Here is a 27,399-nt window from a genome sequence, read left to right on the forward strand (position 1 = left end):
TTCTAAAATAACAAATGATTTTATTTTTTCCCCATCTGGCATTATGCATGTCTTTTTGATCTTACTAAAGTTATATGTATACTATGCTTACTCAAAGGGAACTTTCAGCTACCTCGCTTCATTCATTGGTCTATGTATTGAAAATAGGTAGGTTTGACCACTGACTTTGTGTTGCACCACTGTGCATATTAGTTGTTCAGTGTTCACCAGTTGCAGATTACATTTTGTATTCAGTTTAGCTGCCTATTGGCTTTATCGTGGCGTTAGACATTGCAGTTGAGACATTGCAGTTGAACTGTGTTTTTCCACATGGTAAACTAAGCTTGTTTCTTCGTATTTCTCTCACCAAACACTAACAGTTCATGATAAGAAAGTATATATATATTTTTTTCTTCAGTGCAGAGAAAGGTGCGGCCTTGGAAGGAGAGCCTTGAAAGGCTGGCCAGTTGTCAATGTTTTTCTTCCAACTCTGACCTACAGTAGCCAGCATGTTTGAATACTTCCATTTGAGAGGGGAGGGCCTTTCAGAAGGCTCTTTTCATTGTTGTTTAAGCTATAAAAGAGGTGGCCCTGCTCAGTAGCGAGGGAATTTCTGATACCTCGGTCAGGATTGGACGTCAAATGCCTGACATTTTCCCGCAAGGGTGAGGCTCTCTTTCTCACAGTTGAGCGGGGTTCGTCTTCTTGCTGGCATGAGAAAGATGAAGAGCTTGGCAGGCCCTACGGTGATGAATTTTAACTTTATCCTTTGCTTTGCAATTATGCTAGAATACAATCATATATATTTGCTGTGTACATTGCAGTTGAGAATTAGTTTGATATATTTTCCTTTCATTGCTGTGACTATTTTTAAACATGTGCCTTCGACCTACTAATTTCCTTTATTTTTTTGGAACCTTGTGGTGAAGTAATAATAAATGTCTTCTTTAAACTAAGAAGTGCATTCCAGAGATTTTTTTGTCAGCTCGGTCATTAGTGAAAGCAAAACAGTCTTTTGTTGAGGGACTCAAATTGTGCTTTTACTCACTATAGAATACCAAATGGGTCAATGGCTTGGCCTGCTTCGGCCAATGGTTACTTTCACATTGAATGACTGCATTTTGCTCCCTCACAAAATAGTTCTATCCAGTGCCAGTTGTTTGTTTTGTTTTTACATGATAATTACTTTAGTGTTGCCATTGTGGTTAGAGCAGGGCATAGATGTGAGCACAGGCCACAATCCACACCTTATCAGTTCATGTTTCCTGCCAATGCTTTTGTAAATTCCTTTCTGGTGTTCTTTGTTTATCTAACTGCTGGCTGGCTGATGGTATTTCACAACAAAATTTAAAACTGTTCTACATTAAGGTATCCTTTTTATTTTTTTACTATATATGCAGTACACAAACCGAACGTTTCCATGTGATACATGTTAATTCATACGTGGACAATTCTTCAAACCACGTTTATTCTGGACTCAATTTCACCAATAGTTCTTCAACAGGGCTTGAAAAATCTACTCTATGATGAGTCTTATTTGATCAGGTCGAGCTATTTTTAGGACTTACTCGCCCCTTCTGGCGAGTTGACAAAGAACAGGTGTTCTGTTCAGTTAAAAAGTGTAAGGGCAATACAAGATGCCTTTAAATCTTGTTCTTATGTCACATTTGCTCTGTGTTTCACAGATGTCAAAAGTCAGTTTGTCTTACAATTAATTTTCCTTGACTGCAGAGTTCCAGGACTTTGTAAGGTGAACTGGGTGACCTGCTGTTTAGAACGTAAAATAAAAGGATATAGAGTGTCAGGTTCCTCCTAACACACAACATTTAAATGACTGAGTCAACTGTGCATACTTTCAAGATATATTTCAGTAGATTTGAAAGCCCATTTTTTATATTTGTGTGATAAACAAATATTTTAATAGGATGAAAACAAATCAGAATACTTAACGTGTTGATGTGCAAAGGATATGTTTTCTGAAACCAAATTTTCAGATTGATGGCAACGCTGTTAGTAAACTAAAAGAAGTCATGTTTCATGTGTCCCCTACATGTGGACTAGATTCTTGCAATGCATGCAGCAAACATCAGTCTACTTAGTCAAACAAAAGAGTTTATTTTTGTACTGCACAAATGCAGAGCTCACATATTTGAAGTTGCAATCATATGTGAGAATGAAGAAAAAGGTGACTCTGTAAACTGTTTGCCTTGAATCACACAATTTCTGACCCCTTTACAGGTCAAGTATATTTCTTTTTCTGTAGAAATTGACTTAAATGACTGTCTCCTTTTCAAGTTGGCCATTTTCTTTTATTGCTTATTTAGCTTTGCCATAAAGACAACTGGAGTGTGGTAACGGTCTTCTAGTCAAGGTGGGCATTTTCTTTATTGCTTATTTGGCTTTGTTATTTATTTTTATCCATTATAAGACTTTATGGATTCTTCAAATTCACTCTACAACCATCACCTTTTTTTCAATGTGCAGGAAAACCATAAATTAATTGGAAAATGTGGTTATCTTTTGAAAATAGCCTCATATGGATTGTTGCTATGAGATTTGATGTCCAAAAGAGAACTGCTTTATTATTCAATCATCTTAGTTTAAAATCACAAAGAGTCTTTGATAATCTACCTCAAATTCAACCTCCTTGTAGCGAAATTGTGGCTTTGGATGAATATATTTAGGTTAAAGAGTATATGATGAAATAATATTCAGGAGAAACTAGCGTTCTTCTTGAAAGATATACATTTTTTAAATACAAACATGGCAGCAATGAATCGGTGGAAGAATAGACTGCTGCTTCAAGACTGTTAGAGAACTGTGAAGATATATATGTATATCCCATATATGGACAGTTGCCATTTGATTAAATAAAGTGCACCTTGGATTCACTGTGTGCAGTGTGATAGTTTTGATGGAAATATTATATATATATATCCACATACACAATCAATTTGTGTTCAACTACTTCTCAAAGAAGACTAACTTGCAGGAAGCTCACCTTGTCAGAAGTGATTGGTTTTGAAAAAAACATTGTAAGAGCAATACTGTCCAATCAGGTCATGGCAACTCAAGATAGTTTGTCTCCTGTAAATTGTTTGGTGGGTGAAGTAGTGTCTGCATCTAATGCAGTGTGACACTTAATACAAGACTTAATAGAAATATAAAAAAGAAGAACTTGTTTGTTACTGATGTGGATCTAAGAATCACTGCAACAATACATCTTGTCCAGCACAAGTAAAAAAATGAAATGCATGTAAATAAAGTTAATCACTTCCTCTCAGTTCACACAGCTGCTGGACGCAATGTAAAAATTAGCAGGATCAACACTGAAGATAGAGAAAGGAAATTGTCCTATGTTATACTGACTATTAAGGATCAATGCGCGAAGCCAAAGTTAGCCATGTTCTAATGGTTGTTACGACAGATTCAGGAGCACCAATAACTATTTTAGCTGATACACTAGAAGGTCAGAACTTCTCAAAAGTAGTACTGTTGCAGAAGGATGCTAGTAATCCTAAGGCTTATGGTGACCATCAAACAGACATGATGCATTACTTTGTAGCTCATCTAGAGTGCTGGAGCAGACATACTGAAACTAAGACATTATGGCTGGCAAAGGCAGAGGCAATAGTGTGTGGATGGATTAAGCTAGGGTGGGTATTTGGTTGAAACCTGGTACAGATAATCCTATTGTTTTAGACATATGCCTAGATTGGCAATGGGGTGTGATACCAATATGGTATAGAATACTGTAGCTAAATTTCCATAAGTTTTTAGAAATATGGTAGGTATTAGTATAAGCCTTCAAACATACCATCAAACTGAAGCTTAATGTTGTACTTGTCGTACGCAAAATCAGACCTAAACTACTTAGTGTCAGAGATGATTTAAAGCAGTTATTAGATACCTCATGAGTTGATGGTGCTATACAGCCAACTGATTCATCAAAATGGATTTCACCTGTAATCTTGACACATAAATGTTCTGGATATTTAAGCATGTGTGTCAATCTTCGCACATTGAATAACATTTCCAAACTACAAGACTAATTTTCAATTCAAATATGTGCAAAGTGGGAAAAACATTAGGGCTGATTATCTTTCGAGAATGTTTGTGTCACACGAAGATGTGCATAACAGTACACTACAAACTGATACTGTTGATGCTGTGACAGGTAGTAATGGTCTTGTATCAGAGTCTGATTTGAAGACTACTAATTCCTGCGTTTCTACTCTGCAGCTTTTTCTGAAATTTATCAAAGAGGGTTAGCCAAGAGACAGACGTCTCACAAACGAATTGTGAAGTTATGCAGAGGTAGCTTCAGAACTCACTTGTGAGAATGGGTTTTGTCTCAGGAAAGGATCTTTTGTACCTCCAGTTGATTTGCACCAGGACTTGATTATGATTGCCCATATTGGACATATGGGCATTCCAGCTACTTGCAAGAACCTTAGAGAGGTTTATTGGTGGCCATTGATGAACAACCAGGTCAAGTTTATGATTGGTGTTTGTCCCGAGTGTATGGTCTTAGATAATGATTGCAAATCCAGTAGTCCTTCTCTTAATACTGATCCATGTGCAGAAGACCCATGGGATAAAGTAGCTTTCGATTTTTGGAAAATGTTTAATTTTCGGAAGGTTCTCTTAAGCAAGTAGTTATTTATAATGGAACTCATTTTCTTTAAAAAAAAAGTGAAGGGTTTCTTAGCTATCCATGGCATTGCGCATCTGCAGATGGCTCTTTATAGTCCATCATCCAATGGTTTAGTAGAGAAAGTTAACCTTGTTATGAAGGAAGGTATCCAAACTGTGGTGTCAGCTCATTTGGATGTTTCCAATTTTATGAAGGAAAAAGTGTGGTCTTATTTATTTCACCATTTTCCACCACTGGCATCTCTCCTTTTAAATTGTCGAGAGGTAGAACTTTAAAATCCAAACTTTTACCAGAATAGGTAAAAGGGGTAGTAAATTTGGATTGAAACAAAAATGATTCTAAGGGTGGTACTGAAATCCGTAGAAAGGTACTTGAAAACAAACAAAAAATGCATTTTAAACAGAGAAATGAGATCAAAGATATGAATCTCTGTATGGGGGTTTGGGTTCTCATTAAGAAACCCTTCAAAGTGAGGAAGGGTAAATCAAAATGTATTGTTCCTGTTCAAACTGACAAAGCTGCAATACCTCCTCTGTTGTTAAAGGGAAAAGGGTGGCGGAATAGGAAGTGTGGTGCCCATCTCCGATGTGCAAGCTGAAATTTATAAACACAACTGGTTTGGGTGAGGATGCCGCTATGCTAACAAACGTTTTTTCTTTAGACAATCGTCATGTTCCAGACTGTCAGAACTTTATGTCTCAAGACTTGAGAACTTGCACACCACCTGAAGTATCAGACAAGTTTGTAAATGATGCAGATGAGGTAAGATCTTTTCCAAAGTGTGTTCTCATGGCAAAAAATGTGCACGCAATGTCAGATTGCCCAATTCATAGATTACCAAACTAGCAACCTATATATATCTATATCTATGGATATAGATATAGATATAGATATATATATATATATATGTATGTTCTGGTGAGAACTTGTGCTGGATTACAGAACATCTTGGCAGTTGGTCAGTTGATGGATCATGGGTTCTTCTATTGGGTCAAACCTACTTCCAAATCTACTGCTGTTTCCGAGTGATTTATCTGCTGGAGGGTGCCCGCTCACCACACTCTTTTTGGTCTGCTCAGCATTATTGTTAAGCATAAAAATCCATGCATATGTTGTAAGTGTCAAAGAGGTAAGCTGTTAGTGAATAGGCAGTGCAGGAGAATCCACAGTGAAGTGAAGGAGGGATTGATACAGATGAGTGGTAGGGACAACAATGGGACAGAAAAATAAAAGGAGGCCGAGAGTCATTGAGGAAAAGAGTTTATCTGAAAGCAGCAGTTGACAGAAAGAAAGATCTGCTTGTGAGAGAAGTAGGTGACTTCAGGTATTACAAGAAAAAAAGCAAGATTGTGATGCTCTCTTCAGTGAATTAAAAAGAAAACATTTTAAGGCTTCAATATTTTAAGCACAATTTTTCAAGGGGATAACACTATGACGACATTACTAGTTCAACATTAAAGCAGAGGCATTGCAAGTTTTCTACATTTCTGAATCAACATTACTATATTATAATAAGTATCCAAGAGAATCATTCCTGTCTTATATGTGGCAATTACTTCCAATAGAATTCTTCCTGCACTCATTTTTTAGCACCCTTTTACCCTATTTTTCTATTCACTAGATCCTTTACCATCTCTCTTAATTTATCTAGTTCCATCTTCAACTCTGCTTTTCCTGTCAGTCTCAATAAATGAGTGAGAAAATATTCTCATTCACCTGAAATCTCTTCCCTTTCATCACTTTCCATGAATCCATTACTAGTTTTCTGCCTCTCCCTAGCGATTTGTAGAGTGGCTGATTAGGGCTGCTAATGTGATGCATTTTAAGAAGTGCAATCCCAGCAGGAATATCACCTTTCTCAGTTACCATAATCTCATGACGCTCCAAATGATGAACTTGTAAAGTGATACGCTACACACAAGTACGGCCTGCAATGATGGAGCTGCTAGGGCACATAGATCCTAACACTTACTCACCCCCAGACCCTATCCGACATACAAAACTTACATGGTCCCTGTTTTTTTCTCTTTGTACGTGTTGTTTTTGCTGTTAGTCCTGGCCACTTGATATACCTCTGTAGAAAAAACTGCTGTCCAGAATTTTCATTTTTGATTTATGTTTTTGGATCATTAGAGAAGTAATTTAGCCTGGGTAGACTTTGCTAATCCAGGCTGATTTTTTCTGGGCACCCATTTTATAAATGGCAGATGTGTTGCAGTGATTATGTAATATTCCAGGAAACATGAGACCTATATACAACATTTTGGTGTCAAAACATAGGTTTTGGGGGTCAAGTAGTCTAATAGAGACAGAAAAAAAAAAACTCCTTAGTACAACCCTTCCGCCATTTTCCGAATTGGCAACTCTATAATGATGTGTTTTAGCCATAACACTGGTAATTTATTTTAATATTGTTTTGTTTCAGATTTTCAGTTGATTCCAAATCGTAAACATGAGCAAAGCAGGTTGTAGCAGAGGATCTTTACCTCCTGACAGAGTTGCGGACTACAAAATCTGAGGACTCCTCTAACAAAAAACATTTGTCATATGCCACACTAATCCAAAAGAAAAGCTAACAATAATGGCAGCTGGACAGAAGAGAGTTTGAGATGCTGCAGAAATACGACAAGACAAAGTTCACAAAAAATTGAAACTGATGGTTGAAGCGGAGCAAATATTTCATCACTGTAACAACAACAACTGCTTCAAGTCATATACAATTGAAACAGACCTGGAAAAAAATAGCAGAAACCAGCGAATCACAACAAGAATCAGAGTCTTCTCAGAAAGAGATGACAACCATACCTAATACCTATCCACTTAGAAGATCGATGGCTACCCCTCGTCCGCCAAATGTACTGTCTTTTATAAATCATGTTTTATGAATTACATCACGCTAAAAGAAAAGGCTGCTGCACATGTTGACTGCCAATGCCATCTAGGACCAGTTCAAAAGGAGTGAGCTAATCACTCCAATGAATAGGATTGGTGCATCAACAAGTTATGACCTAGTACGGAGCAGGAACTTGTTAGCAGCTCATAATGTAAAATCTTGTCAATCTGACAGCACACCACTTCCAAGTCACTTTACCAGGAAAGGATTTACAATTGCTGCTCTTAAAATTTTTGAAAACTGCACCTTTTTTGTCTGGAACATCCAGCACACGATACCGCCATGGTGCTTTTTCAAGACTATATACCAATGAAGTAGGCGCTGGAAAACAAGCTGTGTCAGCTGTAGGCATAAACAAACGGAGCTGCAAACTTATAACCCTGCTGCCTTTCCAACCTGTGTAAAATCACTACAAGCCATCAACATGTTCCCATCTGCCAGAACGTTTCAAAATGGCTGAGGACATTGATCATCTTCTAACTGATGATGCGGTCCGCAAAGCTGATTTAACTGAATTTATCAAATTGCTTATTCGGTGTGGACTGAAGGATGAAGAAAAGCCAGTTCCTGAGTGAGTTGGAATTCATGCTCTGATCTCCCAGAATACCGTTCCACTGAAGAAGGTTGAGTTTTTGCCAGTAATATCATCACCAGTCACAAACGAACAGTATACAAAGCTCTAAAACATTTCCAAATAATGCGGGCTAAGCTTGAAGACCAGCCTATCCTTCCAATTGTCTGTGATGAAGGTGTTTTCCGTGTTGCAGCTGACATTTTTATAAGCACTCCACTAGAATCTGATGATCTTTACCCAACCATTGTTTTTTTCCACATTACAAAAGCTGTGTTGCAGTGTGAAGGAAGTTATCTCAGTGGATGTGGCATAAACGATGCACTTATTGGGGCTAAAAGCTTTGGAAGCAAAAGTGTCCAGTCAGTATTGAGGGGAACTCATTATGTTAATTTGTTACAAAGTATGCTCGTCATATCTGAGGCTATAGAAACATTGTGTTGGAATGCTTTCTGGAATAAGAATGACAAATTAGGTTTTGCATACCTTATCTCAGAAGTGAACAAGGTATAAGGTGCACTTCATTCAAAAGACATAATGCACAGCCAGGCAATGTTCACTACACTCCATTCAAAATCAGAAAACCAAGTTTGTAGGGTTTGTCAAAGAATGTGAAGAACTATCAAAACTTTGCAAGTACTGGAGAAATGTTTTACACATGATATCTATAGTGAAAAACTTGGTACATGCTGATCAGGAAGGTGATTGGGAGCTGCAGGTAACGACTGTGGAGTCACTGACTCCTGTGTTTTGTGAATTCAATTGCATAAACTACCAGAGATATGGGTCCTGGTATTTGGAAAGTGTAGGGAAGCTAGATGTGGAAAAAACATACCTCTACAGAAAATTCAACCAAAGACGTTTTGTGCTGGAAGACAGAGTGGGACTGTTTAATATTGTGGATCCAGAATAGATGATCCAGAGATCACAGAAAAGCTCCAAGGGAATTGTTGGTCAGACACGCAAACGTGAATATGTTGCTCAACGGCAGCTAGTTTACTATGAAGTCCTTTCTTTTTTTCAATGTTTTCAGAGAGATGACAAATTCAAAATGAATGGACAATCGTGAAACTGTTCCTCACAACGAACTTGTGGGAAAGAGGGGGGAATATTTTAATACAAATGTTGACAGACTTCTTTATTTCAGGGAGCAGCAAGGAAATCCCTTTGAAATGACTGAGCCTCTGCGACTACACAACTCCATGATCAAACAGTTTGTGGATAATGATATAGAGACACTTCTACTAGATGCCCTGGAACATGGTTCGAAACTATACACAAAACTGAAGCAGGAGAGATTTGTATTGAAAGAGAAAAGGCTCTATGACATAATCACTAAAGCTAAACTTCCACGCTCTTAATTGCCATAGTAAGAGTTTTGTCCAGCCATAGTAAGAGTTTTGTCCAGCCAGCCATTACAAAACAGGTTACAAAAACACAACTTTCGCAAGCACAAAGAGAAATGGATGTAGCAAAAGACAAGGGTGAATTTATCAAGGACATTCCGTCACATGATCTTCTCCCAACAAACGCATTATTTGATGGAGATTCTACAATCAAACCAGTGAAGAACAAACTCATACAGGAGCTAATAAAATCCCTTTCACCCGAAGGATTTCAATTTGAAAGGTATCCTCATTGAAAAATGCTATTGCTGTGGACTATATGTCACAATAGCGAATGGTCAAGATTTCATCCATGCAAAACTCTGGAGAGGTCCTTCAGACTGTTCAACAGATATCAAAGTCAGTGTGCACCTTGGAAGAACTGCACATTATCTTTGACAGCTTTCTTGGAAGAACTGCACATTATCTTTGACAGCTTTCTTGAATTATCTGTCAAAGAATGTGATAGAATCAGACACTTGTCTACAAGTGGAACAACTGACCTTTCCTACATCAAAAATTTGACACCTATACCTGTGTAACTTGATAAATTATGGTCATCAACATCGAACAAGATGAACTTAAAGAGGTTAACTCACCAAAACATTGCTGATCCTTCAGTGAGCACTGAATTTCAAATTATTGCAAGTGGAATGATTGTCAATCAGGAGTTGGTGTCTGAAGAGATATATCCAAAAGGTATGGGCCACACTGTCAAGAACATAACAGCAAATTGGATTAAGCTGACCTTTGTGTTGTGCCACATGTTGAGTGAGCTGTACAAAATGGTTTCACTCGAGTCATTGTACTGTCAAATACCACATATGTTAATATTGTGCTACTCAGATTTGTTGCAATGTTCATAGGTCAAGGACTGTCAGAGTTATGGAACAGGTGAGAAAAGACACTTAGGGGGTCATTAATAATCCCGGTGGTTCAGACTGCCATGCCGGAGGCAGGGGCAAAGACCCCCACCGGCACAGTGATCTGAACCACCATAAGTCCTCCTCCACCGCCAGGCTGCTGCCGACAGGCAGCCTGATGGTGGAGGGAATCATTTTCCAACAGGGCAGCACTGCAAGCAGCGCTGCCCCTCGGATAATGATCCCTTTTGCCACCAGCCTTTCCCTGGCTGGTGGAAGGGGTGCCTCGGGGGCCCCCGTGCAACGCCCCATCGCACAGGTCACTGCCCGATTTACGGGCAGTGAAATGCGCGACGGGTGCTGCTGCACCCACCGCACACCAACATAGGCGGTGGCTCTATTTGGAGCCGCTGCCAATGTTATGGCCCTTTTCCCCGCTGCGCCCGGGGGGTAGTCACGCTGGCGGTCATCTATTGACCGCCAGCGCGGGTCTTGGAAGTTTTAACCGCTGAGATCGTAATGAGGGTCTTAATCCCACTTCATATTCTGTACAGGTAACTTGGCCCAGAGATGCCCCGTGTTCTTATCAAGGCACATATTCCTGCAGGTGATGACACTGAACAAAACTGGAACAAAACTTGGAGATTCAACTGCTGAACCTGTGAAGTTTTTAAAAGGATTTCCTTAGACGGAAGAAGAATGTGACTTTAATGACGTAGAAAAATGTGTGGAAAACAAGTTCTGATTGTCACACATTTGATTATCTTCAGCACAGTGAGTTCAAGAGATCAGCCCCGCTGAGTGACCTGCACCCAACTTCATAGTCTGTGTGTGGAAACAGTAAAAGAGCGTTCTGCATGATCAGAAGATGTGTAAATGTTTTGGCTCATGCATGTGTAGAGAAAGATCTGTTTGAGTTTGGTTGGGAAGATATTGGAGCATTGCTAAAACCTATAGAACTTCTAAAGTTTCAACCCACAGAACTTACTCCTACTTGTCTTGCAAACCCTGTTCTACAAAAAGATGTCCCTGTCAATATGCTGATCTCAAATGTTCAACATTCTGCAAATGTACGACCAGCAACTGCCAAAACAAATAAAGTGAACTATGAAAATGTGTCTAGCACAGGAGGATAAACATTTCTTCATATTCAGATCATATACCTTGTTTATACAGAAAAGGATTAAAAACCATTATTAGTAAATGAAGTATATGGGCCTCCTGTTCCTGAAATATTACATCACCCCTGCAACACATCCACCATTTTAAAAAATTTTGTCCAGAAAAATTCAGCCCGGATCAGCAAGGTCTACCCTAGCTAAATTTCTTCTCTAATAATCCCAAAGCAGAAATCAAAAATCAAAATCTCTGGACAACAATGTTTGTTGCAGTGGTATATCAGGAGGCAGGGATAATGTCAACTATACATAAAAAAAAAAATCTATGTGATCCTTTTTCACTTCAGGGAAGGCAATATTTGCAGCTGGTTCCTCTTCCCTCCAAATACTCTCTTGTCCATTTATTAACATGATCTGGTACCTTACCTCACATCCTCCAGTGAAAGGCATGCTAATTTGTCTATGCTATCCTTTAGATGCTAGTAGCTGGCACAATTTGAATAGTATCTCTGATGGAAATGAAGCACTAATTTTGATTCAGCTATTCTGATATTTTGGACTTGTTTTCAAAGCAAACTCCAACATATGCTTTGCACTGGCTCCTACCACCCTGATCAACACTTCAGCAACAGCAGGTAGAATGCTGTATTACACCACTGTTGATACCATAACATATGCGGAAGTCTGCTGTCCTTGCATACCTAATTCACACTAGAAAACACTCAAATAACAAACAAAATACTGTCCACCACCAGACTTTACTACTGAGACTAGAGGAAGATGACATCCGAAGTATCACCCTTAATTGCATCTCCTTCTACCTTCAGGGCAAGTACTGCATAGCCCCCACGGCCCCCATTCGTGTCTTCACAACAGACTCTAGAGTACTCCAGGGCTTGAGCACCTAACCTGTCATGTTCAGCCTCTGCCTTGTAACCCCACTTAAACTTAAATTCTTTCACATTAACTTGCTACAGCTACCATGACAACACAAAGATCTTCTTAGTTAGTCTTGGCCGCATTGTCAATTCTCTCAATGTATGGATTATGACCAACCTGTCAATATTCTATTTTGTTCCAATGTCAAAATGCTATATTGCCTGGAGTGCTAAAAATCCTTTCACTAGTCTTGTGCACACTCCTTGAACTAGACTTGTGTCCATCTTTTGTACATCAAAGTAATTCTTATTGAGTTTGTCTTAATGAAGAGTTGTGTTTGGAACACAGAACTTAGCTTAACACAGAGCTCTGTTTAATTAAATCCTCAATGGTCTCAGCAAGGACACGGTTAGGGCTCGGTGAGGTGGTGGTGGTACGTTTTCCAGAGTGCTGTGTATAGCAGCCTGGCTGTGCCTGCATGTTATACATAGTTGAAGGCGTGCTGTATTTATACAAGACCCCTCAAAAAATGAAGTCAATTCGACATAGTCTGGGTCAGTCATAAACGTAGATCACAGGGTCTTCCAAGAACAGAATTAACCAGAAACCAATGTGAAAGCAACAACAGGGCAGCAAACAATGTAATGAATACCTACTCTTGTCTGGTGATGCACCTCCCCTACTGCCCTAACACCATGCCATCAGTGAACCACGAGACATGTCAGTTGTCATGTTCACCGTAGAGGTTGCCTATGTTTATAATATAGATGGAGCAAAATTATAGTCAAGGAAGGTTTTATAGAGTGCCCATCCTGAAGAGATGTATTTCAAGGTGCTCTTAAATGTCATGATAAAGGAAAAAGGGGCAAAGAAGAACAACATTATCATTGATTACACAATTTGGTCAAGTATGGGACTCAGGATTAATCCCAGATTTCCTGGTTACAGAGTTCAGCCACTAGATAGGTATATCTTTATTCTGTTTTATATCAAAGATGAATACTTTGCCTTTGTTTGAGGAGCTACTTAAGTATGTATTTTATTTAAATTTTAATAGCGATTACTACCCTTAAGGTGGTGTTGAAGTGCTTTGTCAAACGCTGACTTCACTACAAAGAGATCAACCCCAATTAACATACCCCACCTATAGAAACTTTAAAATCAATTATCTAAACAACAGAAGACCTGAAACCCCTTTAGCACCCACCCCATGTTGGTTATCAAACAGTGTCACCTGTGTGCTCTCCTTCGGCAGTTTAAGCAGTATATGGTGAAAAGACTGCTTTCACAGCTCGTGTTGGCTTTCATCCGTAATTGTAAATTCAGATTAGCATGAGAGGTTGCATCTTGACCCTCTGCTCACACAAATTCCCACATAAATTCGAAAATCTGTTAGAACTATGCAATTCAAATTCTTTTAAACAGGGCATAACTACTGTGGTTAAAAATGAGGACATCTAATGTGTAAACAAGGTTGTTGCTCAGGCGCTAGGGGTCAGATCACTTTTGAAGTGTTCCTGAAATGTAAATGAATAAAAAAATACTTTGAAGTTGTCTACATCTGTTCTGTGTTGATCATGATAAATTAACATTGTGATTTAGGCTAGTTGGTATTTTGCTTTATCTAGCAACTTTCGAACCTTTAAAGACATACACGGATTTTGCTCCACTTGCACATGTTGATTATAAACAACATTTCTGACTTCAGGACCCTGGAACATACGCCTGGATAGTTCCCTGTTACAGTATAAATCCTTTTTAAGTGAAACTCTAAAACCCTAGTGTGGTTTTCTGTATAAAAACTCAATAAAAATCTGAGAGAAGGTTGTCTGCTGGTTGTGGTGCATGTGTAGCACACAGCCGGACACCTTGTACATAAGAGATGTGAAGCCACTAAAGCCCCTACTGCCCGGCCAATTTCATTGGACACAACAGGTTATGCAATATATTAGAGAAACCTTACTTACAGGATTATGTAAAACAGTGTCCTGCTATTACAGTGCTTAGACGCATGCACACACATCTCTGATAACATACCTCATTCTTACTGCAGCACGAAGACCCATGCACAACTCTGCCAGTGTACATCCATCCTACACATCTTGCAACACTTCAGCTGATGTACCTCAAGTCTGCACTATGTTTCACAGTGCGTACTCCCATGTGTGGCTCTTTCAGTACTCCAGAGTCTTGTTCAGTAGCACCCCTAGGCTTTCCCTTGTTTAGACTCGCACAGTGTGCCTAATGAATGTCTATTCTGCAACTGTGCCAGCTGTTACAATGCTTAGAGTCACACATAACTCTGCTGATGTTCCCCCCCACCCCCCAGTCCTACAGCAGCATCATTTTAGTGCTCACACCTAAATACCACTAGCTAACCAGATGCCCTTCACACAGGCTACCACTAAACATACATCAGACGACTAAATATCATTCTCAGATATTTATCTGGCTGTATGACAAATAACATCTTCACACCAACCCAGCTCCTTGATACTCCAAATAACATATATTTTCTTCTACTAGTTATTCTGTCCACAGTAAACAAAAATGCATGTTTATCTTACTTCCTTAATAATAGCTCATGTTTTAGGCTAAGTCTATCAGACAGCACAAAAACTGTCTGGCTGCAAAAGACCTATTGTAAACTTACAGTGGGCTTACAGGCTGCCCATGGTTTACAATTGGTTGGCTCGGTTATTATTCTTTTGCTTGCTTCTTATTCAGCATCTAGGCTTTGTCATCTTGTGGTTGTCCCTTCCCTGGGCCATAGCGTCTTTGTGATAGTTCCACTGCTTACACTTAAGGAACTGCTTTTTTCCTTCAGCACTTCATGAGAGTGCATGTGTCTTCAAATTCTCCCCCTTGAGTGCTACCTGCCCCCCTCAAATTCATGCCATTCGCTGCACCACACTGTGTTGCTCCTCTTCCCTACCAGTTTGTCTGTAAAAGCATAGCAACAGGGATATTTTGCTTGGGGATGGTTAGATGGAATCTTGAAAGGTTGTTCTTTTATCACATGCGTTCCACTTATCCTGCACAAAGTAAACTAGTCGTGGAAAGTATTTCCCTTAGCATTCTAGCACTTTCTTAAACTTTTTATTTTCTTTACACAATACTTTACAAACAATGGCAAAGCAAACAGCTTGGCACTTGCATTATAAAAGGTGAAGCCTATACTGGTTTTCCCGATGCTTTTTATTCGATAGATCTGGCAACCAGAACTAGAAAGTTACACATAATTTCTGCAGATTATCCTTCTGCTAGTTTCACAGGAGATGTGAACTATGCTTTGTAGACAGTATGTATGCCTTTTCGTGAGTGGTTCTGCTTCAAGAATCAGGCTAAAAATGTTCTCCATGGGTTAAAAAATAAAAGAACACCCTGAAAGCGCTTTGTGTAGTAATGTGCTCATTTTAGAACTGTCTTGAAAACACATTTTCCTATGATGTATTAACAAATGTAGCTACTATATCAATAACAGAATGATATTTAACTATTCGTTTTTTTAAAACTGTTTCAATGTTGATGTATATAAAATGTATGTAGATTAGTGTAGTCCTGGGCATCCCATCCTGCTCTCAAACACACAAATGCACAGTAACGTTATTAATGGGAAGGGAATGAGAGGGGAGGGTGCTAAGACACAAAAACAGCAATACATTTGTCATGAGTGCCGACATCCCCTCTGTGCTGCGGACAGAAAAAAACACTGTAAATTATCTACTCATGTAAGACTTTTTAACAACATTACAGGACCATGTGAACATCCCCAAAAGGTCAAGCTCAATCCCATGTAAGCGTGATACTTTATGGGCGTTAGTGAGCCTTCTGAAAGTAGCCATACTGCTACCGACTCAGGCAATTGAATAAACAAATAAAATAATCACAGCTGAGTGGAGGGGAAGCACTACTTCGTTAGAATAGCACAACTTTCCACCATAAGCCCAATCAACACTTGTACTCCTGTCCACTACCAAGTGGGAGGAAGCAAAGCCCTCTCTGTAATACTCTGGAAAGAAGTTTTTCGGTTGGTTACATCAAGTCTGGCTACAGCTACACTATCAAATCAGATCTAAAAAGCAAGGTCTACTGAGTGAAACAACTGGACGTACTTTCTCATGTCTTAGCTATCAGCAAAAACTGCTGGCGGCTATCTACCTTATGCCTCAAAAATAAACTAAACAAACGGACTTTATTCAGTGCCCAACTCATGCTACTCTGAAAATTGACCCAAACGCTTGTAGTGACACAGTCCTAAACGTGTGTCTAGGGGACATATTATGCTAGTAAAACAAGTGTGTCAGTTGCTCCCCACAGCCAGATGTTCTTTCTCCGCGGTTCTCTACATCACCCTAAGTGCTCTCAAGCACATTGTTTTTCCAAGCTGTTTTCCAAAAGGTACAGAACATCACACTACATTCTAGACTAGTACCTTGGGTAATTACCACCTTTAAAAAACAAGAAACATTAGTGCCACTTGCTTGTTCGTGCAAGCTGCAAAATTATGAAACTCCCTCACACAAAAAATAAGAAACATCAAATAGCTCCTCAAATGCAGGGAGTGAGTATAGACGAAGCTCTCAAAGTTTCATTCAGAACCACGACGACCATCAACATACCAACATTTAAGAACACCTAAAATGTAATTAAGAGAAAAAAATGGGAGGGGGATTTTAATTTCCCCAATAACTTGCATTGTAGTAATTAAATTTTCAGAGACAAAGAGGTAAAATAACAGTTTAATCTAAAACAAAACTGAGCCTACCACCTGAATCAGGAATATTGCAGCTACAAAATACTACTGTTCATAAGAAAAATAAAAAAAGCATTGGTAGAGCCAAATAGGTCTCTAAAGGCCTTGGTCTTACTTTAGAGAACTGTTGGTTCTGTCAATGCCTTTTTCTTCATGTTGCACAGCAGCAGAGTACAGCACTGTACAGCATAAAAGAGCCCAAAAAAAAGGTAAAATAAAAAATAAATTAAGCACAGCGACGTGTGCCTACAAAGTGATGCAGCCTACCAGCTATGTCACACTTTTTTTGTTAAATGTTGATGAGGCTGGAAGCTGGAGGTCAAGGGTCGGGGAGGGTCTTGGGGTAAGGTCGGAGGAGGGGGGGGAAATCAAAGAAGTAAATGGGCGACAGACAGCAACATGGGAGGGAGAATTGAGTGAACGAACAAGAGCAGAGGGCAAAATTGAGGACAGTGGGGGCTCAGAAGCACACACACGAACATGAGCAGCATGAAGGAGAGCGGGGCACAAAAGAACACGAACAAGAGCAAAATGGGGGGGGGCACAGAATCATGCAGACGAACCACAGGAGCATAGAGGCACATAAGCAAATGAGCTAGAGAGGGCAACATGAGCATGGGTGATGGCTACAGCACATGGGTGAGAGAAGGCGACACAGGGGACACAGAAGCTCACGGGCGAGATAGGGCAACCTGACATATTGGAGTGCTTAGTTCAAAAGAAAAAACAGCTCCCAAAACAGGAGCAGTGGAAGGACACAAGTACATTGACATGCTGCAGGGAGGGGAAAAGAAGAAGAGAAAGTAAAGCCCACAGAAGTTAAGAAATAAGAGGCAAGCAAATGAGAGTGGCATTACAGTCAACTAATGGTAAGCAATGGTCGGGATCTAAGCCCACTAAAAGCTGACAAAATGTTTCACAACAGCACACGCGCGGTTTTAAGTTAGATGTAAAAATCACTTCATTTAGAACAAATCAAGCCAAGAATCTGAGTTTATCCCAAAGTACGGCAGGCAAAAATACCCATCTATTTTTCACTCTGCATCATTCTTTTGCAGGAGTATAAGGAGGTACATGTTGCAGGTACTTTTTGAAGGGACATAAGTGCATTTCACTACTTATCACAAAGGGCACCAAAGCACTTCTCGAGCATGTGATACCTTTAGCCCCCAGCTTTCCAAGCAAACATCTCATACATTCTACTGCTGCCCGTCACCACCCTAACACCTACACAAGCATTGCAAACTCATGTCAGGATAAGCACACACTGATTAGCCATGCACACATCCAGGGCACAAGTCTGGGGTACATGCTGGTACACGTCGTCCACCCACTATTTTCACAAGGTGGACGCCGTCCACCCTGAAAAGTAGTTGAGGCGCACTGTAATATGCTGAACTCGTCAAAGTTTAATACTTAGATGGAGTCGCATTGAGTGTTTGGAGAGCTGTCAGTATGGCTTATCATGGCCATTTGAATTATTGATATCATTACAGTGCCCTGATGAAGTTCACGGATGGTGAACGAAACGCGTTGGCTGGTTTCCGTTTGGCATATTGAAACTAATAAAAGCTGCACTGGAGCAACATATTTGGATGTTCTGACATTTGTTGTGAATTTCGTTGGTACAACTCCATTAATAATATGTGAACATTGGACCCACTTAGTCGCGCCTTTGGAGCACCAGGCGCTTTGATTGGGAGCACAACATAAAAAGACACAGTGGACAAGGGGGAGGTGAGGTTCCTTTTTGGCTCGCTGTTTCAGTTGGATTACACTTTGTAATACTTAAATACCGCAATGCATTCAGCAGCACCTCCACGCTGTCTGCTTTTATTTGGAGCAGCAACGTAGGCGGTGGGTGAAAAGGCTTTTTATTTTAAATTCATGCGGGGGCCAATACAAAGGCACAATGTCAAGTGGCCATCAGGTCTCCTTTTATTTTCGCTGGAGCTATCTGTAGCCTCGCACCTACCGGCAAATGCAATGTAATGGAGGGGAAATAAAGGCATACATCCCGTTATCACTTCACAGGTACTTAAGAGAGGCATGATCTTGACTTTGGTCAGTCCCTGGATATAAGAGATATGCATGTACAGTAACAATGTCAGATATGCTGGTATGTTCCTATATTTACACAAATGGCAATTTAAATCTCACTATTTTGATTACTTTTATAGCACTTCGTATCCCAATGCAGGGTTTCAGAGCACTTCACATCACATGGACACATTATACATTGACAATAAATCATGTAAGAGAAAATCTATGTGCGGGATGTGTTACATTGGATAGTGAGGGTTATAAGGTGTAGGAATCACACATCCTTCATGGTTCACTATGCTATTTTAGAAGGATTACAAGTTATGAACTGCAAGTAACAAGATGATTTCCACGTTTAAAAGCAGTTGCCCACTTACCTATCTACATAAAATACAAAACTGCCATGATGTGCTTTGCAGGAGACACAGTAACCCTCTATGTTACTTTGATTCAAAACTGGGACTAGACAGAACACACATCTCTCCAGAAAATGTGTTAAGTCTCTCCTTGTGTCAATTTGTTTGTGGCAGAGACTTAAAAAATAGTGTCATAGTTGTGGTACTTTTTTGGCATAGCCCCAATGCAAAATCTCATTTGTTACATCTGGTAATTCTCTCAAATGTGCTCCTTACAGACCTGCTAAACATATATGTGAGATATTTAGATCAGATGTCACTTCTTGTTTGTCACTTCCTGTCAAGCTATGGTTGCAATACCACATTTTGTGATGTCACGTCCTGTGATGCAACTTGTGATGTCACATGCTGCGATATCACGCTTCATGATGTCACTTGCATACTGTCTAGCTTGGTTAGTCCCCCCACTTTGGCAATCGTTCAGCTAACATCTTGCCCACCAATGCACATCCTAACCATCAAAGACCCCTCTTTCCTTTCACCAATAGGTTATCGGTCAGGAACGCTCTTCCTGCCGTCAGTGGTGCCTTCAGTCATTAACTTTTTCCTCTCTTTTCGAGTCACTGCCACCCTACTATGAGTTGTTACTCCTGACAGGGGTCGCTCTCCCCACTTTGAGTGATAGTCATCCTAAACACGGCCCGTGACTCCTATTCTGGTTCCTTCTACTGCTCACCTCGGAGTCCTTGCGTTGGGTGCGGTTAAGCTCGCGTCCCTTGCCCGGAGAAAGTCCTCCAATGCCGGGCGCCGGGCCGAGACTCCCCCGCACCTTGTTGTTGACAATTAGAGGCCCGCCGCCGGGCTCCATCTTCTCTACCGCCCGGCTTTCGCGACATCCGCGACTTCAACTTCCGGGGTTGGTCTCTGCGTGTCAAGCCTCTCTCTGAGATCTACGTAAAGCTCAAGCGCCTCCTCCTGGCGGTCAAGTCACCGTCTTCTCCTGGCATAACGATCAAGTGTCAGATTATTTTACGCCATGTCTTCATAAGAAAGCGCTGCACAGCGAGAAAAAAAATAAATGTGGAATTCCGCGCTCTCCCAAACAGCTAGTCTGAATCTGTAAGGGAAATGGCTTTTTCTTGTCAGCCATGCTATTGGTCGTATTTGGGGAGTACTGTAAAGCAGCACTTCATATGTTAATTATGCATATTTAATTTTGTTTTAAATCAGAAGAAACTTCTTAAAATCGTGGAATTCATTACAGTTCTATTTTCTGCTTCCTGTGATTCTGGTCAAATCACTTCTCGTGACAAAAAAAACCAAGCATTTGCAGTGCAACAGGTCTCACATATGTGAGAGTTAGAGCTACTAGCGGTGTAAAAGGGTTATTACAACTTTGGAGGAGGTGTTAATCCGTCCCAAATGTGACGGATATACCACCAGCCGTATTACGAGTTCCATAGGATATAATGGACTCGTAATACGGCTGGTGGTATATCCGTCACTTTACCGTCACTTTTGGGACGGATTAACACCTCCTCCAAAGTTGTAATAACCCCCAATGTCTTATCTATGTGTTTTGGTTTGGAGTGTAGAGGATGTATGCAGCGTGGAGTTGAAATTTGTAGTTTGAATTGCGGTTGTTAGTTGTGGAATTGTGTAGGGGGAGTTGTGTGGAAAGTATTTGCGTATTGGAATTATATGGCATGGTGAATATATAGGGATGAGAGCTGCATAGATTAGATAGAAAGGAAGATCGAGAGGGATAAGTACTTTATTTAGGAAGTGGTGAATGAACTTTAGGCAGAAGCTATGTTGTGGAGCATTGTGGCTGCGTTTCCAAAATATATGTAAAGGTGATATTTAAGTGATAAATTTATGTGGCATTGAGAATACTTTTTACAGATAGTGCTGTCTTGGTACTAGAGGCATTGCAGTTCTGGCTGTTATGTATTACCTATGAAAATTGTTTCCTTATTGACAAATTTGTTTTAGTTAATTATTGCTCACAAACATGACTGATGCATTGTAGTGATCAGTGCCGGTAGTAACCTGGCATATGATAATCACTAATGTCATTTCGTTTGATATAGTTATTATTACAACAGTAATAAGATTAGTAGTTTTCAATGAGTTTTATTGAAAATAACTAGTCATTATAAAAAAAGGTTGGAGAATCCTGCAGTATATAAAAGCTGTTTTGGGCAATCCGCATGAGTATGATGTTTCATAGAAAAAAGCAACCGAAGGGATGTTCTGTAGGGTACTGAAAGGACTGATGTTATAATAGAGAGATGATAAAAGGTACACTTGGAGATATTGGAATGGTAGATGTGGGGGTATTGGATGGGTATTAAAGAATACAGGGAGATGGGGATTAGAATAGTGTAGTTATAATGGATTAGAGCACAGGAGTGAGGACAGAGAAGAGATCAAATGTGATGGATTGGAAAGTACCAAAAACATTGTAGACAAGAGCCCTGGAGTGTAACAGAAGAGAGAGTGCTTGTGAAGGTGATGTAAGAGAATGTTCTATGATTCAGAGGCGACAAAAGAATTGCATGGTTAATTTCTGTTTCTATTAATATATAGGCCGAATTGTTCTATAATTAAATCTTCACATGAAAGGTCACACACACGAATTGCAAAACAGTACTATGCAACTCTCCACACCAAAACACGTAAAACTGAAATCGGGCAGCTTGCTATTTAGCAATAGGTCTCACTTTTACGAGAGTTAGCGCTCTTGGGGGGTAATTTTGACCTCAGCGGTCTTTTTTGAAGACCGCCAGGGACTGCCGTGCGGAAGACCGCCAGTGGTAGCGGTTTGCCGCTCGGCCTATTATGACCGTTGGCAGCTCTCCGTCCTTTTACAGACGGAGAGCCGCCAACAGCCATACTGGCAGGAGGCGGGGAAGTGGAGGTTGCTCCACCTCCACCGCCACGCCAACAGAACACCGCCCAGCGAATCACATCCTGTGATTCGCCGTGGCGGTGTTCTGTTGGCGGTGTGGTGTCGGCGGAGCTGCCCCCATGGATCCCGTCCCCTCCCGGAGGATCATCGGACCAGGTAAGGCGATCATCCGTGAGGGGAGGGGGGTGGGGGGGTGTTATGTGTTGTGTGGGTTCATGGGGGTGTGCGTGTGTGTATGTAGAGGGGGTGTGTGAGTGCGTGTATGCTTGCAGGGGTGTCATGTGTATGGGAATGAGTGCGTGTATGTCTGTGGGTATGTCTGTATGGATGTGTGCGTGTATGTTTGAATGTGGGTGTGCGTGTCTGACTGTGTGTGGATGTAGGAAAGTATGTCAGCGTGTGTGCGTGTAAGTGTGTAGGTGGTGCCTGCGTGTGTGTCGTGTGGGTATGGGTGATGTGATGTTGGGGGTCGGGGTGGGGAGGGGGGCCCTGCCACCTTTGGGGGTGTAGGGGAGGGAGTTGGGGTGGGGGGGACCTCTATCAGTGCCAGGGAATGAATTCCCTGGCACTGATAGTGCTTACCGGCATGGATTTCATGGCGGTTCAAACCGCTGGAAATCCACGGCGGTAATCCGGGTCCAAATACCGGCGGCGGTCTAGTGACGGCCACCGGGCTGGAAACCTAGGTCTCCAGCCCAGCGGTTGTCTCCGCCCTGGCGGGTGGAACGGAGAACCGGCGGATGACCATGGCGGTAACCGCCATGGTCATAATTTCACAGAGTAAGACCGCCAGCCTGTTGGTGGTCTTACTGCCGGTTCTCCACCTTCCGCCAGGGTCATAATGACCCCCTTGGTGTTGTAACTGATAATGTCTGAAATCCATCTTTGGGCAACTGTTTGCTACACAGAGGTTTCTTATAAGACAACCCTACATATCAACACATTTAGGTTATACTTCCACATTCTAGGTTAACATGAACGAGATAAGCATGGACAGCTTCAATTAATTCTCCCCCTTGGCTCCAAGTGCTAGTGAAAAATAACATTTTAATTGAAGAAGAGCGAAGCAAATCTGGTCATCTCAGAGTGTCTTGGCTGCTGCTCGGTGTAAGGGCTACTTCAATCTAAAACAAGCATTTGCAATGCAATGGGTCTCGTATTTGCTCGAGCTAGAGCTATTAGCGTTGTAAACTCCTAACCGGACTTTTCTTGCCACATAAATTGAAATACAAAAGAAATACAGTTTCACATAAGTGAGCCGAATCAAAGTGCCATGCCATGAGCGTGAAGGAGACACACAAAAGGAAAAAGAAGTTTGCTTGCAGTCAAACATATCGGCAAAAGTGCAATTAGCCATGTAACAGGGTCGATGTCCAAGGTGGCACAAAACCACCCCAAGGAGGTACAAATGTAAAGCATTGACCAATGACAACAAAGTATTTTTGAAGAGCAAGCTGATGAACGAGCGATTGTGATGGGTGTGAGGTGGGCGTGGTTAAAAGCCCAAATAGGTAACAACACATCCGAAAAACAATGCTCGCACGCCGCTATGCCAAACCCAAAAATGAAGGTTGATGCAAAAGGAACCAGGATAGTAACAGGCAAGCGCAAATAACAGGTTCTGTGCAATTTGTAAAAAAAAAAAAAAAAACACTACATGCAGAAGGTGAGGGTTTTTCTTAGGAGCCTGTGACCAGTACTGCTAAATGCCACGGTAGATAAACACGAAAGCTACAAAGTCTTCCTTCGCCTCACAAGCCTCTTTCTTCCACTACCTCCACATTCTCTCTCTTTATCACACTCTTCCAGATTCTTTTTTATTCCTGCTTTACCCATTTGTCACAATTTTCCTGTCTTTCTCGTCCTCCTTCATTTCCCTTTTCTGCCTTTCTCTCTTGCTCAATGCTTGATGATGAAAAACAAGTCCTGGTCCCCATCACCGGCAACCACCTGCAGAAATGAATCACTCTAGCTTGAAGAATGAATCATGATAAAGAGAGGGTCATACATCTGTAGGTGATGGAACATAGCAGAAGTGTAACAAAAACCCCTGCAGCCCCCAGGGAGTGGGCGTGGGAGGGCCAAGCTTTATGGGGTCCCCTCAGCACAGCACCTTGGCATGAGAGCTTGCAAGCGAGTCCGGAGGGGGCCACCTCCATCTTCTTTGCAGGGTGGGAGAGTGTTCATGTTTCCTTACGGTACTGGAACATAGAAGGGCAACACGGTTACTGAGAGAAATAAACACCCAGGGGTGAATAAAGCTTGGAGGACTGGGGCCCGTAATATTAATTTAGTAAAGTAACAGGTATTAGATGAGTTACCCAAGCTACCTAATCCCGTAAAGGTACATTGATACGTTATCTGTAGCAGATGCCGTAATCCAATAATATGTAATGGATTGCTGGTCCATTTCAAATACCAGAAGGACAAGTTCTTTGAATTTGAAAAGGAAAATGTAAAGAATTCTATGTCAGGACCGGAGGCTCAGATTATGCTTCTCTTTCCATGCTTTATTTTAACAGCAGTCAATGAAAATCATGGAAAGTAAAAAACTACATGACCCAACATTAGTCATATCACATGATCAACCATAGAGGAGGAAGCCTATAAAGTGTTGCATCACACCCAGCCACTCCTCTTTCTTTGCTGCTTCGCAGCCAGATAAGTGTGATTTATTTATTGCTTAACTGTATTGAGATTTTAAATAACGTCGGAGCGGGCTTTTCCCCTCCCTCATTAAGCGTCCCTTGGAACGCTTACAAGTCTAGTGGAGTGGGAGCAGGGAGTGTGGTCTCGCGCTTCCAGCGCAGTCCATCGGCAAGCCGGTGAGGTTTTTCTTCCCTTTCCCCCTTTTTTCTGTTTTACGCTCAGCGCTCAGCGTGAGCGCGTTTTATGACCCGCGTTCTCTCGCTGGTCCGGCTCCACCGCGTGTGTATTAGACGCGCGTGTGAAGCCGGCTTTGTTCTTTCATTGCCGATCCTCCGTCTCTGCTGCGAGCGGACCGCTTCGGTTGGGCCCTTAATTTCGACGCTTTTTCTCACGCTCGGTCGGAGCGTTTATTTGCCTGCCTCCCGCGCTCGCACGGAGCGCTTCGCTTAGTTAATCATCTTTCCCCCAGGGTCGGACTGAAACGCTCGATCGGAGCGCGGCCCAGTTTTCTCCTTTTTCTCCTTTTTTTCACCTAGAGGGCAATTAAGAGGCACTGCCTCGAGCATAATCGGCGCTCCCGCGCAGATAGCATTTCCATTGTTGTGGAACTTAATTAGAGGTGTTACCTCTCTCTCTTCCTAAGCATTTTGCATCGCTATTAAGACCCTCTGAGGAATTCCTACACCGGCTCAGCTCCCATTACACCCCAGTGCTGGGACACTGGGGTTGGAACAATTTTGATTCAGGCTGGGCCTGGCTTAAGGGTTTTAACCCTTTCAGGACAGCTCCCTCCACATCTTAAAGACTCTTTTGTGATTCCTGTCCTGATTTATTTTTCCTGTTGTTACTATTTTATTTTATACTGCTCCTCTGGAGCTTATCTCTGCTGCATCTCAGTATGGCTGGCTATGATGACCCAGCCGAGGAACTGTACTACATGGATGATACTGCTGGCTCGTTTGACCAGGACTTAGTTTATGCGCTTGACGCAGGTGTGCGTCACTCAGTTAATCAGGCCTTAGTTCAGGCCATTCAGCCCATCAAACATCACCTCTTGGGCCTGGTAGAACAACAGGCTTGGGCAGCGCCAGGAAGCGCTTCTAACTTGGAGGACCCCTCCTTTGCGGCAATCCCGCATCCCGAAAAGCAACTTTCCAACCCACATGCTGCGGATTTCCAATCCCTTATAAGGAATATGGCTAGAGAGCATGATTACAATGCAGGTTTGCATAAAAAGGGTAAGGAGGTTCCACCCTCATCATCTTCTTCCTCAGAGCCCTCCTCAGAACAAGAGGACGCGCCTCCTCGTAAACGCAAGAAGAAAGCTCATCACCAGGAGGTTCCCACCCCTAAGGTGTTAACTTTCGAACCAGAGGACATTGTTCACCCCAGATCCTCCCTTTGGTTACCACCCCCTGAGGTGGCGGATTATGTCGAGGCCCATATCAGGCATGGCTTTGATAAAGATATTCGCTCAAGATCAGAGTGTCCCAGACCAGATTTCCCATCCAAAGTTACAGAGACTCCGGAGTTAGATCCTACCCTAGTAACTTTTCTCAAAAAATCTGCTAAAGACCCTAAGAAGGGTATTGATCGCGCATGGCGTGGCTGCCAAGATAAACTCTTAGACGTTTCTGGTCCACTAACCAAGATCCTCGAATTAGCCTTTCAGGCCAAGGAATCGGGTCATCCTATTAACCCTGATATTTTGGTAGGCTGGGCTCAGAGAGCTCTATGCTTCTTGGGCAATGCTAATTGCGCCATTTCGTCTGAGCGACGCAGGTCGGTTTTGATGAAATTGGATCCCAAACTAGCAGATCTTGCTGTTTCAGAATCAGGACCCGTGGCACAGGGTTTACTTTCTGGTTCGCCTTTTATGAAGGAACTATCTAAATTTGTATCCACCTACGCCAGTCTGGACAAAGCACAAGGAACCATCCGGAGAGTGTTACGTCCACTTTTTCGAGGGGCCGGACGCTACAGAGGGCGTGCTTTCGGCCGTTTCAATCAGCAAGGCCCCCATCGTGGTTCCTTCCAACAAGGAAGAGGGAGTTATCAGGGATATGATCCCTCCACAGCTACCTTCTACCCATCAAGGCCTAGGTACGGCCGAGGCAGATTCCGCAGAGGGAGAGCCAAAGGTCAACAATCTTTCTCCCAAGAGTCGGGAGCCACAGGTGAGCTTGGTCTTGAATTCAAATGTGATTTTGGGGGGCAGAACTCAAAATGTTTTGGGGAATTGGCGTCTGATTTCTTCGGATGCTTGGGTCCTAGAGACCGTGCAGGGGTTCAAGCTGGAATTTTACGAATCCCCTTATCAGATATGCCTTCCCAGG

The 27,399-nt window shown here is 41.7% G+C and overlaps 1 protein-coding gene across 2 annotated transcripts in view; it reads right to left on the minus strand.

Annotated features, from left to right (window-relative positions):
* STRIP1 (striatin interacting protein 1) overlaps positions 1–20,439 on the minus strand; it is a 263,231-nt gene extending 242,792 nt beyond the window's left edge. For both annotated transcript variants that reach the window (XM_069238339.1, XM_069238338.1), the window contains exon 1: positions 20,237–20,439. In XM_069238339.1, the coding sequence (XP_069094440.1) occupies positions 20,237–20,368 (132 nt within the window). In that variant the 5' untranslated portion in view covers positions 20,369–20,439. The remainder of the gene's footprint in view (positions 1–20,236) is intronic.
* Between the last annotated feature and the right edge of the window lie 6,960 nt (positions 20,440–27,399).

This window comes from Pleurodeles waltl, chromosome 6 (assembly GCF_031143425.1).
Source record: "Pleurodeles waltl isolate 20211129_DDA chromosome 6, aPleWal1.hap1.20221129, whole genome shotgun sequence".
In the NCBI taxonomy this organism is placed as follows: Eukaryota; Metazoa; Chordata; class Amphibia; order Caudata; family Salamandridae; genus Pleurodeles; species Pleurodeles waltl.